This window comes from Pelobates fuscus, chromosome 10 (genome assembly GCF_036172605.1).
Source record: "Pelobates fuscus isolate aPelFus1 chromosome 10, aPelFus1.pri, whole genome shotgun sequence".
NCBI lineage: Eukaryota > Metazoa > Chordata > Amphibia > Anura > Pelobatidae > Pelobates > Pelobates fuscus.
The window spans coordinates 94,552,112-94,567,889 of NC_086326.1; the positions used below are offsets into that span (position 1 = coordinate 94,552,112).

The 15,778-nt window shown below is 39.1% G+C and overlaps 2 protein-coding genes across 5 annotated transcripts in view; one reads left to right on the forward strand and one right to left on the reverse strand.

Annotated features, from left to right (window-relative positions):
• The window catches only part of ZCCHC24 (zinc finger CCHC-type containing 24), a 365,856-nt gene extending 351,075 nt beyond the window's left edge, over nucleotides 1-14,781 (forward strand). Inside the window, exon 5 of the transcript XR_010085560.1 lies at nucleotides 14,771-14,781. The gene's annotated coding sequence lies outside the window, so the exon portion shown is untranslated. The remainder of the gene's footprint in view (nucleotides 1-14,770) is intronic.
• ZMIZ1 (zinc finger MIZ-type containing 1) overlaps nucleotides 1-15,778 on the reverse strand; it is a 224,665-nt gene that overhangs the window by 49,850 nt on the left and 159,037 nt on the right. For all 4 annotated transcript variants that reach the window (XM_063434176.1, XM_063434177.1, XM_063434174.1 and 1 more), the window contains exons 4-6: nucleotides 14,546-14,657; nucleotides 9,848-9,961; nucleotides 8,382-8,487 (exon numbers count right to left, since the gene is read on the reverse strand). In XM_063434176.1, the coding sequence (XP_063290246.1) occupies nucleotides 8,382-8,487; nucleotides 9,848-9,961; nucleotides 14,546-14,605 (280 nt within the window). In that variant the 5' untranslated portion in view covers nucleotides 14,606-14,657. The remainder of the gene's footprint in view (nucleotides 1-8,381; nucleotides 8,488-9,847; nucleotides 9,962-14,545; nucleotides 14,658-15,778) is intronic.

Sequence of the window (15,778 nt, forward strand, 5' to 3'; positions counted from 1 at the left end):
AATAGGGATATGTAATTAAGGGAAAAAGTAGCTCAGGGGTGCAAGGTTGGACCCTACTGGAAGAACCAAAACATAATATCAAGCACAAAATGAAAACCAAAACAAAAAAAACACAAAACTATACATTTCTGCCTGGATATGCTTCAGAAGCAGATACTATATGTTTTTTGGGCCTCTGTATGTGTATTCCTGAGATGAAGTGACAGCTCCTATTCCCGCAGTAATAGATCGAGTTACCCACCTGATTCCAGAGAGACAAGCAAAAGGTGCAGCTTATCCAGGGGGAGCCTTTACCAGCGGGCTACCCAAGTCTGCAGAATACACAGATCCCTGCTGCACTCCCATGGAATAAGACAATGGTTACTTCCCCACGGCTCTCAAGTGACCTAGTTAGCACTGAATTCCTGCGGGTGTTTCTAAACTCTCCAGGTAATGTGACTGTGTTTTTCAGTCTAGTTTGTAAACACTTTTTTTTTTTTAAACCTGGCGAATAAAGGCTTAGGAAAAAAACCTGCTGAGACCAGGCTCAGTCTGGAACCAAAATAGTGCAAGCTCTTAAGGCAAATATTGGCCAAAGAGAGGCAGTAAGGACCAATCTCCAGTTCAAAGCTTGTCATAGAGATGGTGGATTTAATTGGGATTTTTGGTTTTGCATTAAAAAAAAAGGGGGCTGTATTATTTCAAGTGCTATTTTTAAGTATTTATTTGTAGGTGTCCATTAAAATGGTGTCTTGCTAAAACTGATATTGCCAGCCAGGAAGTGAGTATTCCACCTGGATAACTGACAGCTCAAGAAACTTGTTCTACACACAGAGAAAAAAAAAAAAAAGTACTATGATACTTTTACAGCATAAGGCAGTAGGAGGTTTCATATAGTGTGATTTCAAAAACTTTTGGGCTGTCACCACAGCTACCTCTAAGGTGATCAGTCAAGTTCGCACAGCATGTACTGCAGTAATGAGTACAGTTACTAAATAATCACATTCTGGTCAAACAGGGACCACAGATTCTAAAACCACATCATTTGGACCAAATAGATAGAATCGACTCTCAAAACAGATTTTAATTCGGATCCTTCTTAGATCCAAAGAAAGAACTCTTCTAAGCCTTAAAGGCAAACATAACACAGTAGCCATTAATTCACTGTCAAAACAAATACATTGTTCGCGGACACCACAATCACAATTAGCTGCTATAATTTAGAATGTTTGTGTTAGAACATTGCTTTCGAGCAAATATATGTCCGTACCTTGTCTCACTCTGGCAGGTTTATCCGGACACTGTGAATGCCTGTAAATATGGCTTCATAATGCATATTAAGACCTCTCTCATCCTGAACCATTGTTCTTGCTATAATATTTATAAGTAGCTAATTAATAAAACCAAGATCATACAGCGCTAACTCCTTTCTCTACAAGAGGAGCCTAGAAGGCACCAAAGGGAATTTCTAATTAACATGTGAAAAAAAGTGTGCAGCTAAAACGATTCCATTTTGTCAGTTTCTGCTATCTACAAACAGAAACTATATAAATACACTGATTGACTGGCCTTTCTCTACCTGGTTGGATTCAACTCTAGTTTATTAAGTGGAGTACATGGTGGGGATTGTGTTATCAGTTTAATTGCTATGTAAATGTCTACATTCTGATGGCTATCTGGCTGAGAAAATATATTTAACAAAAAATTAAAATTAAAATTAAAGGGACACTATAGTCACCAAAACAACTTTAGCTTAAGGAAGCAGTTTTAGTGTATAGATCATGATCCTGCAGTCTCACTGCTCAAATCTCTGCAATTTAATTTACATCCCTATTGTTTTTGTCTATGCAGTCCTAGTCACACCTTCCCTGGCTGTCACTCACACACCATGCATGAAAAACAAAAATGGTTTCACTTTCAATTTGATGTAACTTACTTTAAAAGTGCTTATTGCCTGCTCTCTAAAGTGAACTTTACTCATAAAGTGAACTTTACTCATACACAGAATGCTTCTGTGGGGTCTAGCAAGCTATCAACAGTGCAGGGGATAATACATTTTAAATTAAATAGAATTTGCAATGAAGGAAGCATAAACATTAGCTGACTCTTTACAGGAAGTGTTTAGGAATGCTGTGCAAGTCACATGCAGGGAGGTGTGACTAGGGTGCTTACATAAAGTGATTTAACTCCTAAATGGCAAAGAATTGCGCAGTGACACTGCAGGGAAATGATCTATACACCAAAACTTAAGACAAAGTTATTTATTTTGCATTTCACAGTTGAAGGAAGTTCAATGTGTTTGATTGGAAAGCAAGCTGCTAGGTTTTTTTCCCCTGCTATTTGTGGGTTAAAGAAAACAGAGGGCTTGTGAAAACTAGCTCCTTAAAAACGATATGACTTTTTATTTGTCTGCTAAAGAGACTGTGGGATTCCAAATGCTTAACATGAGAGTCCTGTGATTGCCCAGGGGTGATGTAAAGAAATTGTTTGGGTAATCACACCAATAGTGCAGTATGATGGTAATGTTTTAGAAAAATGTTCTTGTGAAATCATAATTGTATTATGAGATAATTAGGGGTGAAATTACATTTATTCTGCACCTATTCGTTTTCCAAAATCAGATGATCAACAAAAGTGTGCACAAGAAAACTGAACCTTCCCTTACATTTTTCTGCATTTCAAAGCCTTTTGTGCCAAATAAAAAAATGATAGCAACCACAGGTTTAAGAAATTCTGACAGATGGGTCTCTGTGGAACTTTATGTACCTCATAATTCTTCACTATACTATCTAGCCAACAGCAAAATTAAATGTATGCAATGCTTAGCTCTCATTGGCTCTTCAGTAATGTAATTTGGAACGTTTACTTGCAGATACTGAGGCTTGTAACGAACATAATACACAAGATTGAAGCTGCACTGCCCCCCCTACAATACAGTGACATCAGCATCAAGGAGGACAACGCTGGACCAAGATGGCTGTGCCTGCGAGGGACGGGTTCAAGTAAGTAAACTCTCCTTTACCTGTCCCCTCGGCCACCGAATCACCAGCGGCGATGTCACCATTGGTGGACTTTGCGGTGATAGTACAGCTTTAAATAAAAAAATAATTAAAAAGTATATAGCCCACTGCCAGAAATGTTTAACACATTTTTTTGATTTGCCAGTTTATACCGGGGAGTAGGAGATAAAATTACATTCTGCAGGGCTAAATTTGTACCAATAAGATGATTCATGTGTTCTAATTTAAAGGGAGTGGCTTGGTAAACACACACAACTCTACAGTTCTGTCAGCACTGGTTTACAAAGTATTCTGTGCCAGATACAAACACGTGTCCTATTTACCATATTACTAATGAGTCCTAATGTACAAATTACCAATTTTTTCAACATATGCTGAAACTTGATTGACATATGAAGAATAATATACAAGCCCTATGATGGGCATTTCTTCTGGATTTAAATTCCAAACAGAAAGTACTACCAACTATCCAGTTGACACCGAATAGATGATAGTAGTGGCATTCAGAATTCAAGTCCTATTCTGTACCACGTGTAATGAGATTGCTCCCTAATCTTGCTTTTCTAGTTAGTGCACTGATGCAGACATACACACAAAATGACGGCTAGTTCTAGGAAACGAGGCTGTTAGAAGTTTAGATTGACTGCCCAACCCATCTCTCACACCTTTGTGTTCATTAGATTGTGAGAGCTTTTAGAACAAAATCAGTAATACAAAATTAACTGCAACCAAATACAGGAGATTTAAAAATGTAGTGCTTTGACAACCCATAAGCCAGAAATTAAGCAGATCAGGTGTTAATAAAGTTTAACACTTTAACAATTCAAGTTTTTATTTTATTTTCCGTATTTAAAATAACAATTATTAAAAAACGATAAGTCTCAATTATAAAGAGCTATCAAAATGTATAAGGGGTGAAGGATAAGCTTCCTAGATTCTAAGCTTGATTTTTTTTGTTTTTGTAATAGGGCCATCCTCAGCTCTTGTTTGCAAAAATACAAAAAAAGAGTGTAATGTACACACTGAAAAAGGGGAAATAATCCCTGCAGGGTGTTCCAGAAAGGGAGGGCCAATCCCTGAAGACAAGGCTTGATAAAGGCTCAGAGAAGAGCCGAAATGTTGTCTCTACTTCCTTGTTTCAAATAAAAAAAGAAGACTGCCGTGTAGAAGAAACCTCAGGTGTGCCTGGATATTTCTTGTTTTTCCATCCTCACCTCTTGTCCAACTCAATATTATTTGGCATGTCATTTTCTTGTCAAATATCCCATATTTCCAAATATTTTTTAGATATGTAAAGCACCGTGGAAAATGTTAGTGTTAAAAATAATCATTATAGATTAGGAAACTCATTTTGTTAATTTTTCATTATTTGTGGCCGATGCCAACACATTTGTTGATTTTTAGTATTCAGGGTGGAAGGCGACACTGCACTGGATGATAAGTGGTAAAGTCCACAAAATTGTGGTCCACGTTATCCCCCCAGAGCATAAATGTTGTGTGACTGCAGGACATTCTGTAAAATGGATTTAATGCAAATAACAAACACCTTAAAATATATATTTTTAAATATATCTATTTCGGCTCGCAAGAGTTAACTCGCCTCTCAGGGTGGCTGCTTACTAAAACTCTTTTTTTCTTTTGCAAGACCCTTGAAAGCAGATGATGTATTTTTCTCTGCAAACCCGCCTTTTTCCTCACCCTACACCCCCCCCTTCCCTTCTGATCCCTGGAATTCCTAGAGACTTTCCATGCAAACAAACAGAGTGGAATGTGCCATTAAAACTGGCAATAGAGGGGGGTGATGAGGGCCATGCATGAATGTGATGAAATCTCAGGTGATGTATGCAGCCAGTGTCTAGCTGGTTACACCTCCACTCTCAGGCAGGAGAAGCCCATGAAGTCATGAGGCTTTCAGATGGAAAGTAATTACCTTGCTGAGATTAATTGGTTGGGTTTGGCTCAGTGGGCTTGAGTCTAGAACTCTTGGTGTTAGGTTTACACAGGAGTACATCTGCACCCAATTATCCAGATGGCCTCTGTCCCTCCCTTGCTAACCCTCCCGTCTCTACGCTCAGCAAGCTCTCAAGGGCATCATGTTAACCTAATTCAACGCCAGAGAGGCCTGAAAAAGAATGCATTTGCAAAAGTATTAACATCTGTAGATCTTCAAAGGTACTGGTGTCCTCAGTGCTAGCATTCAAAGGTACTTAAGGCCGAGAGTTCTTTGGTCAGGCTGCTGGACTCACTTTTCCAGACTATTTCTGAAAAATTAGTGTGATTTTATGCACCCCAAAAATCACATGCACCAAATAAAAGCCCAGAGCTACCATTTACAACTCATGTTTTGTGGAAACCTATTAGTTATGCATGTTGCAGAGCAGAACATGAATTGATACCGCAGGCATTAAGCATAATCATAAATCAATGAAGAATCCTGTAGTATATGATTTTTTTTTTCTTCATACAGCGGGGCATAACTTTTCGTATACTTTCCATCAGTGTGAAGACGCATGGTGACGGATACAGCAATTGTATTTACATCTGCTATTACAAAACACCAGACATATGTTACCATACACCATGTACCTTGTAGTGTAGAATTCAATGTAAGCACATCATTGTTAAGGTTCCTGAATTGTTAAGATTTATGAATTTATTTCCCATATGCAGCATATGAATTTTACATACTTCTGGAAACCATACCTATAGCTCATTTTTGTTCCCAAAGCCGCATGATTGGAAGAAAGGAAAAATATTTTGGGGGAAAAGTAATAGATGGCAACTCAGAGGTTAACAAACAATACCTGTTGATGGCTCAGGTTGTATTAGGGAATAAAATGGGATAAATAAACAGCGACTGACTTCTCGCAGGTAATAGAATTCATTTCCATTCCCAAGTCCCCTTTCCTGTCTGCTTTTACTGGCGGCTGCAGGTCCCTTAGGGGCATTAGACTTGGCTCGGAGGTATATCATATTACCTGGGTAAGTCCCCAAGCTGCACACACCTACTCTGCAATTGCATTAAATCAAAGCAACAGCAAGAACCTAGACAGCAGAGGTGGTAAAAATGATTTCCAAGTAACAAAAGACAAAAACAAGTCCCTCCTTACACCAATTAAAATAATGGTTGTGTGTCATTCAGACAGCACACGGGAGCAGTTGAGATGGTGACGTGATCACACTAAGCAGCACACATTCCCAGATATCTGATATCTGAGATATGACCGAGATATCTCCGTGCAAGCCACGGCTAGTAAATTTAGAGAGCCTACAATGGATAAATGAGAAATGGCCATCGCAATGCCCCTCACTTGGCCCACCTTATGAAAAAAATAAACAAAACAAAAACTAGTCAACAATTTTTTTTTAATCATTGAGGGGCAAACCTGCCCCACAAAGTCGTAGAATCTGCTATATGTTGACGAATTGTGCATGTTATTTCTCCCCAGCTGTGTTCATGCAGCACCATCTTTACATCTAGACCTGTTAGAGATCCATAGCAACATTATTGAATTTGCTGCTATACATAATCTTCCTGTTACCGCTGAGGCTCACAGATCGACAAGGGAAATGAAACCAGGGCGGTGGGAGCACTCAGACGCCGGAGCCGTGTTGTCATTCTTCTAACAGTGGTTCCTCCACACCAGTCAACTTGGCCGGGGGCATATAATGTAGCACAGTGTAACATCTATTCGCCCTGCTCAGCTATAACAAGGTAACTACACTGTCTGCATAACTTGGGCACAGTCCAATCCAGCCGAGCTCACCGGCACCACATGCATACAAATGCTTCTCCTGGCAGCGCAGCCTTAATGACTCATTCACAGAACCTATGGACTCCATCCTCTGATTTGCGACTAGAACATACAGAGGGATGGCAGGTCAATGGCAAAATTACACAGAAACCTTTTTTCCCCTTCCTTATTTTCCAGACATAATTTAAAGCCATAAATCACTACACAGACAGCTGACCTCAGAGGCTCCTTGGCAGCCAGTGTGGAAACCTTTGGAGCGAAGATGCTTACCCTCCTACAGTCCTCACACTGAGGAGCTACAAAGATGTACTGGCTTTGTGCTTATGGGGCAAATTTGCCTGTTTAACCCCATACAAAAAAACAAAAAACAAAAAAAAACATATTGGACACTTCACGTTAACCCCTTCACAAACTCTGCGGCTGCACTTTAAACGTAATCAGATCAATTAAACATTTTGCCATTAAATAATCTTGAAACAAATGAATACGATGTACACTGTGATTGCTGTACACATATATACAGGTCTTTGACACAAGAACATGCTTCTACAAACACGCAAATCCCTCATTATTATGTGTACAATCTTACTGAATATATTTAATCCTTCCACAAATTTTTGCATTTTAATACAGTTTTTTGTTGTTGTTCTGTTTCTACATTTTGCATAGGCATCCGGTACAATACTTACACAGGATTAGATAAAGTATGAAATAAAATTTACATTTACATCTTGGTCTTTAACATATACACTGCGTATTAACATTTTCATTCACTTAAACAAATCCTTGAGGGATTATTTGGAGTTTTTTGTTTTGGAATGAAACTTCTACTGTTTGCTGATATACCATACCATCAGGTTTTAATAGCATTTTAAGCAAAATAAACAGAGTTTTTTTATGAAATCATAGTACCTGACACTGTCATGATACTAGCAATTTAACTTGAACCTGAACACTGTTTGGGCCCACCATTACTATACAGCTAGGAGATCATCATTTATTTACTATGAACTTAGTACTGTCCGCATCCAGAATTATAATCTACAAATACATTCCAAAATAGAGAAATTGATTATCTATAGTTTGGTCACCTTAAACTAGACAGACTTTCATCAGGTATCTGTGCCTGACCTTATAATCCATAGTCAGGTTACCTTACGACATACAGAAGCCCAGCTGGAGCCTGTGTTGATGATCAGTTATCAGATCACCTTACATTTAATATCAGCTCAGTGCTGGGCTCATAATCTGCTGTTACATCACTATGAATTATATATAAAACCTGCACTGCCGGAGCCTTTGTTGATAATCAATTGTGAGTTGGCCACCCATAGTTTTGTAACTCAGAACATGCCCACTATTTGTTAGGACATTCTGCACCTCTAATCTGAATATAACATCACAACAACACGCCAGTGTGAAGCTGGCCATAGCTAGGGGGTAATTTTAGTAACCAGTCAAGGTACGAAACAGCACTGAGGGATAGCAACCATCAAAAATTGTCACTTAGCAACTGGAAGAAACAAAACATTCACTGCAGGTCCTGGCTTGTGCGGAACAAAGTATTGCTCAAATTGCCTCTCCTGTGATCTCCCAGATTGTAAATAAAATTAAGCTTGTTTCTTACCAGCTGATTTGGGGGTGAACTTGTCTCTGTTGGCTGCACAAACAGCTAATAGCCTGTATCCTAGGTCCAAGTCAAAGCCTTGCTGTGCTGCTACTCTGCTTACCACCTGCAACGAAGAGAGATCAATGCATGTTTGTTTTTGCGGACATACATATTCTAGACAGTTTAAGAATAATCCTGGGGTACAGGCAAGCGTGTAACACAGATATCATAGGAACTTGCTGAGAGGAAAGGCTGCGCAAGTCATAGGATTTGAGTCATTACACAGGATGCATATACCATGAAGCTGCAGCAGAACCTCTTTTTTGGGGGTGGGAGGGGGTTCTCAAACGTGACTTGTTGGCCTCAAATCTTAGGAAAGCACACATGCAAAAGGCATTTTTGCTTAAAGGAGGCATGGCAGCAGCTTCTGGGTTTTAATCACTGTAGTCACACAAAGCAGGCTGCAGTGAGAAGTACTACTGAACTAAACAATATACTGCACCAACAGCAGCTTGGAAACATCCAACAAATTAATCATGTGTAATCATTAATGAACTCACACATTTATCCAAAACCTTGACGTGTGTCAGAACCCAGCAACGTCACCGAGTAGCTAACGATTACAGATTCTCAGGTCTTAACATACAATAAATGGAAATAACCACTGATCAATGTGTACAATGATTATCAATATATAACAGATGATTCCAAATAATCTGGTATATGAATACATTAGATTGATATCCTTACAGCAATAACCAAACAGCCTTATATATCCAAAACATAATTTTGCCTAAGGTATGCCTGTATATTGACACCTTATGTTTTTCTGACACACTGGAGGAGATTTATCAAAGTGCTCTGTTCTAAAAAGTGATTCAAAAAGTAAAACCAATGGATTGTGCCTGCTGGTTCCACGGTGACGGACAAACTTTTAGTACTTAAGAAGGACAGAATACTTTGATAAATCTCCCCTAATATGTACCAAGTGAATTTGAGTTGATGATAGTTTATCTTGCTTGCAGTGGCTTATATACCACTACCGTGTTTCCCCTGAAAATAAGCAATACATCTTATTTTAATTTTTCCCCTGAAAAACGCACTAGGACTTCATTTCAGGTGATGTCTTATTTCGGGGAAGCAAGCATGTGCTAGAAAGCAGGTCTATGTTCGGGGGAGTTACCCCGAACATGGGCCAGTTCACTAGCGCATGGAATCCTGCGAATATATGTTTGGGAAACTTCCTCGAACATAGATTAGCTTACTAGCGCATAGAATCCCGCAAATCTATGTTCGGGGGAAAATTCCCCAAACATAGATTAGCGAATTTACGACTAGCAGCTAGGGTTATTTTCAGTGTAGGGCTTATATTACAAGAATCCCCCCAAAATAATTATTTTTGAGATATGTCTTATTTTCGGGGGGAAACGGTACTACCAGACACTACAGAGAACAGTTGTGCCTAGTAGAAATCAGATACATACCGTCAAACAGCCCATGAGACTCTGCTCAAATGGTCTCTGAAAAGCACGAGGGTCTCCACACCAGTCCAATAGCTCAGTGGCTGCATTGTGGAAGTTTGCTGGGTTCTGTAAGTGCTGAAATAAAAAAAAACAAATATGTTAAAGAGCCACTCAGAGACCTAAAATAAGTAACCTCCTGTGCTCACAGCACCAATTTCATAGCATAAGCATATTACTGCCAGGTGGTTGGCAATAAATGGATGCTGGAGCCTCAAAAGGACCAAGCCTTATAAATGTGTCACATTCCTTTAATAACAAACTAATTTGGTTTGAAAAACAATCAAATTGCAGGATAGCCATCATGACTAAAATAAGTAACAACTAATATGTCATTTTGGCCTACCACCTCCAACATAACCCATTAGCTTTGACCATAGTGTGTCAACATGTTTACAAACAGTTTAGCAGAGTCCCAAGACTGTTACTGTGGTAACTACAACCAGGATTGGACAAGATGCATGAAACACAGACATTCAAATATAAAAAATAGTTAGATATTTTTACCCTTCGGGCATTACAGAGGGGATAGAGTAAATAGTGGAATATTGAACAAAATCCGGAAAATCGCAGGTCTGATTGCGATTCAAAAGCGAATAATATAAACTGATTCCAAGTTCTGAGATCAGTAAATTACTAATAAAAGTAGAGCTGCAACAATCAATCAATAAAATTGATTAAGAAAATAGTTGACAATTAATCTCATTATTGATTAGTTGGTCTGTGCACAGCACTGGGCATGTTCACTCATTGTGTTATGTCTGCTGTGAAAAACAAAAATATTTTATAAAAATTACACTTTGAAAAAGCCCAAAGAAAGGGGCGAAACGCATTGTGATGTTTTAGTATCTAGTTAATGGGAGTATAGAGAGGAGTATTTATCAGACCAGCTTCTGTTTTACACGGATAAAGGTGGAGGAACGTTTAACGGTTTCCAGTGTGACATGGAGAGTGCTTTTAAGGTTTCCTCAACCCTTTTTTGTTTGCAATACAATGTCCTAATGCCATTACTATTTATTCTATAGGTCCTCCCCAAATGAAATGCTCAATAGCATTTTCAAATAAGTTTTACTTACCTTAACCCAGCGCAGCGAATGACATTTTGGCATTGGCAAAGGGGAAACCGAAAACGTTTGTTTCTTTTTCGTCCTTCAAATAAATTGTATGCAGCATTGCTTGTGCACATTTAGCATCTAGTTGCTCATCCTTGATTTCTTTATTTTCTGCACTATAATCCAGGGCCGGACAAAGCTCCCCAGCGCTGGTTGGCGTGCCTCTGTCTGACGAAACAGGAGCATTGCCAAGGTCCAATCAAAGGCTTCTCACTGAGAATCATGTGATTGGAGGATTTAACTGGCTCAGAGTGCATGCACGCACTCTGAGCCTGCAAGAGGAGGGGGGAAAAAAGTGAGCGAAAATAACAAGAGGCAGGGCAGGGGATTAAAAAAGTAAATTAGCGGAGGGGTTAGGGAGGATGTAGGGCTATAAACCGTGAGGGAGAGGAGACATGAGTTTCTCCCTTGCAGGCAGAGCAGTTACGTATGTTGGCAGCACGCAGTGCGCTGTGTTTCTATTGGTTCAAAACAAGAAGTCAAGCAGAAACCAGTTCAAGCATGCCATTTACACATTTAATTTTTTTTTAAATTCTACCAGCTCTCTCAGAGAGGCTTCTTAAACCAAACTTTTATATACCTATATAAAACCTCATGCTGAAAGAATTTCTTATAACATGTGATTTGGGAATGACCTAGCCTTAAAACCTTGCATCCGATATGTTAATGTATCTTTATCTACAGGTTACTCTTGTAGACTCTTAATGATGCCCACAAATCCTTTGCTCTTATTCCCATAGCTCTTGGAAGAATACTATTTGTAAGTTATATTTATCACATTTCCTCTGTCAGTGAAGATCACATGATTTAAAGGATAAATACCTCTACATGTTTTCTTAGCAATTCAGCACATCTCCCATGCCCCTCTTTTACAGTTCGACAAAGTACAGTATGCATGTGTATGCGGACGTAACAGGATCTCTGTAGAATTTTTATTAACTATTCGTTAACAGTGTTTAATAAGTATCATAAAGGGTGCATTTTGCCTTTGTTGTTTGCCTGATAGAGTTGCAGCTTACTGCAGGAAGGCATTCATAACAAATCTTAACCCTGCATAAAAGACGCTAGGCCTCCGTGTGCATAACAGACCTGGCAACTCCCTCCTGACGTTCCCCATTTGTCCTTTACTGGAAAGAAGGCCCGTTTAACTTGTCACAAGGGATTTGCAGTAATGAAGTTTCAGCGTTACTTTCATTGGGTCAATTGGACGCCTGCCTGGGATGTAATGTCTCCTTAACACAATACACCCATTAACCCCTACTCTGCCACTAGAGCTAAGGGAGTGCCCAAACTATCAGCACAATGTCAACTTCCAAATGCTTATATTACACTGCGTGTGTCAAAAACTCTTTATTTCGCAACACCGTGTTTGAGGTTCAAACACAAACAATTTAAAGGATTAATATTAATAGAATGGAAAGCAGTGTTCAGTGACTGAGTCCCTCTTGTTCATATCAGTCAGACTCCATGCAAGCTTCTTAATGCTCTGATCACTTATAGAAACGTTGCTTTATCTGTAGATAGCCAACATATCCTGCATAGCTGTACATAGGGATGACAAAACATAGAAAAATAGGAGATACAGTCACATCAGAGATAAAACACATTTCATCTATCCAAAAAGCCTACAGTATCGGAGTGTGAAAAAGCAGCATGACTTTAGGACATTTAACCTCAAGTTTGAGAGTCAAAAAACAAAAAAAAAAGAGGAAAAAAAAAGAAACTGGTATGAAGCAAGGAGGATACAAGTAAACAATGAACAGGATATATAACAAAAATTGCTCACTAACAAAGTGCATACAAACTGCCTGCACCATTAAACAGCACCTACACAACCTTCATCATTCCGTCTATGAATGCAAACACACACAAGTCCTTTTTGCTTTGCAATACACAGCAGCAAAACAAACCCTTTTCTAACACTACACACAAACTTCCTGTATCAGGACACAGCAAAGCAAACTTTACTCTATCAGTGTGCACACACTGCACACTGCAAATTACACATCTGAGTGCAAAACATAGCAAGTAAAACAGACACCCAAAATACAATTTACAGTACCGTCACCTCACATACACAATAAAAGCATATAACAAAACAAAACAATTGGCACATATCAACACAGAAAGGAGTTGTGTTAAACAGGCCCTAAATAACTCAGTACAAATAATTATTAACTGAACGGTTACTTTAACAATGTTTCATGGACAGCATCTTAACAGAAGTACCCTCTCTAGGCACAAATACAGCCCATGCCTTGCCAAACACACATATCTACAACAGGCAAAATCAATCCAAACCCACCAACTATAACAGTAGGTTCTGTACACAATATATAACCACACATCACCCCGCCATCATTTTCACACACAGCAGTTAGAACATGTGCAGCAACAATGCTGGCCACCCACATACACACACACTTTAACTGCCAATACACGGGACGGTGACAAGAGGAGCACAGGGTATGAGCCTCACCCCAAAAGCTCAGCACAGTGGGCTTTGCCCTTTCAACTATTTGTTTAATTGCACACACTGAATGAGCAGGAGACAGTAGCCGTGATTATGGCCTTTCATACAAAAGCTTTGGTTTGTGGAAGATACTGCAACGTGATTAATGAATTCTCCATACTGGGAGCAGATGGGTTAAACATCAAGTGTAGCGATCCCAGCAACATTGGAATGCCACAGAACAGATTAACGCAAATGAAATGGAGATAATCACAAGATATTATGTGTTGAAGATGCCCCAAATGTTGTTTGGGGTTGGGGTAAGAAATTAAATTAAGCAAGTGAAATTACCCTTTTGAGTGTCAGTAATGTGCCAAACACAATGAGAAGCAGTGAGTACATTTTTGGCATTTAAAGGGCTAAACAAGAAAAATTATTTTACAGTTTCTATTATGGCTTGTTACAGACTAATTTTGTGCACAATTCAACGTAGTAACACATCTTTACTGCTCCTTGAATTTTGTTTACAGATTGTGCAGGTGTTGGTGGTTATCGTCACACATATATACTGCTGCCGTCAGTGAATTCTGCAATCCATCGCAGAGTAAAAACCATCTGTCAATGGCGTTAAAGATGCAATCAATGATGGCTGTGTTCTCCTGAGGTTATGCTGCATCATTTAACAAGCAGGTGAGGTGAGGACCTTCCTTGAACATAAAATGTGATTCTTTTTTTTTCTCCTTCAGAAACAGAAACCATATTTTATAAATGTAACCAAAATGCTCAAGTGGATTTTTGACAAGAAAAAAATAAAAAAAATAAAAAACTGAAAGATTAGGATTCTTGATGTTTAATCTAAAATTCCCTTTCTGCCACCAACAGTTACTCATGAAGATGATGTTCTGGAATGATGGACCCTGTTACTAAAATCTGTCAACTTGTACACATTGTACACATAAGAAACACCTAGTGACTCAATGACACATTTTTATCGACCTCCTGACAACATGATTGATTGTGATCTTTCTCACAATTGTTTTTATTTACCACTAATGTTACCTCCTTTTTTTTTTTTTTATTAGCCATATTCCACCTTACCTGTTTTATGCACTGCAGACGGTCGTTAGTCTGCTGTATGTGCCGGTCCATAGAGTTCATTCTGACTGTGTCCTCTCAACTTCTACCTGAAAGCCATGAAAGGTCCTCCAATCTAAAGAAGAAAGGAGAGAAGTTAAATATTAGCATGTTAGTTCCAAAACCATACAGGCTGTACATATCTTATCTTCAGGAAGTCCTAGTCACGTGACATTATTTCCTACTCAGACAGACTACACGGAATGATGCCAATTATTTACTATTCCTCATTGTCATTTAAACAAATGAGAACATTTGCTCATGAGGAAAACTAAATGAATGGACATTATGCTTTGCTAGAGTTTACATAAATACAATTTTGTAAAAAACTTCAGCAGAAGGTGTGAATCCTCATAGCACTGGCTGTTAAAATAGCACTGTAGTGGAATTTTTTAGAAGTGCTTTTTGCTGCAATGTTAACGTCTGTCTGTGTGACAATTACCAGCAGAATTCTATAGGCGTGGACATCTTTGTTGTGAACACTATCTCCTATAACGCTCAGCCAGCCTTGTACGATTTAATCCACAGCATCAGAACTGTAATATTTGAAAGTGCTTTTCTAAAACAATTCTAATATCGAATAAATACTCAGCAGGTCTGTCTATTTCAGCCACACAGAATGCAATCAGGCAATCTCCTCTGAAAAACATAATCTAACTTTCCAGTTCATTAAATCTCTGGCCTGCTACAGTTGCCCCTGTCAACTTTAAAGGACCACTATTGGCACCCAGACCACTTCAGCTTAATGAAGCAGTCTGGGTGCCTGGTCCAGCTAGGATTAACCCTTTTTTCTATTAACATAACAGTTTCAGAGAAACTGCTATGTTTATAAATGGGTTAATCCAGCCTCTAGTGGCTGTCTCATTGACAGCCGCTAAAGGGCTTCCGCGCTTCTCACTGTGATTTTCCATAGGAAAGCATTGAGAATGCCGCGCATGCGCATTCAGCCGAGGAGGAGGAGAGTTCCCCGCCCGGCGCTGGAGAAAGAGGTAGGTTTAACACCTTCCACCCCCTAGAGCCTGGCAGGAGGGGGACCCTGAGGGTGGGGCACCCTCAGGGCACTTTAATGCAAGGAAAACGAGTATGTTTTCCTGGCACTATAGTGGTCCTTTAAGTGTTGTTAATGTGAAATGTAAACAACAGCTAAGCTTTAAAAAGGAAGGGCACACAAGCTCTCTTCAATGGCTTATGTGTGTA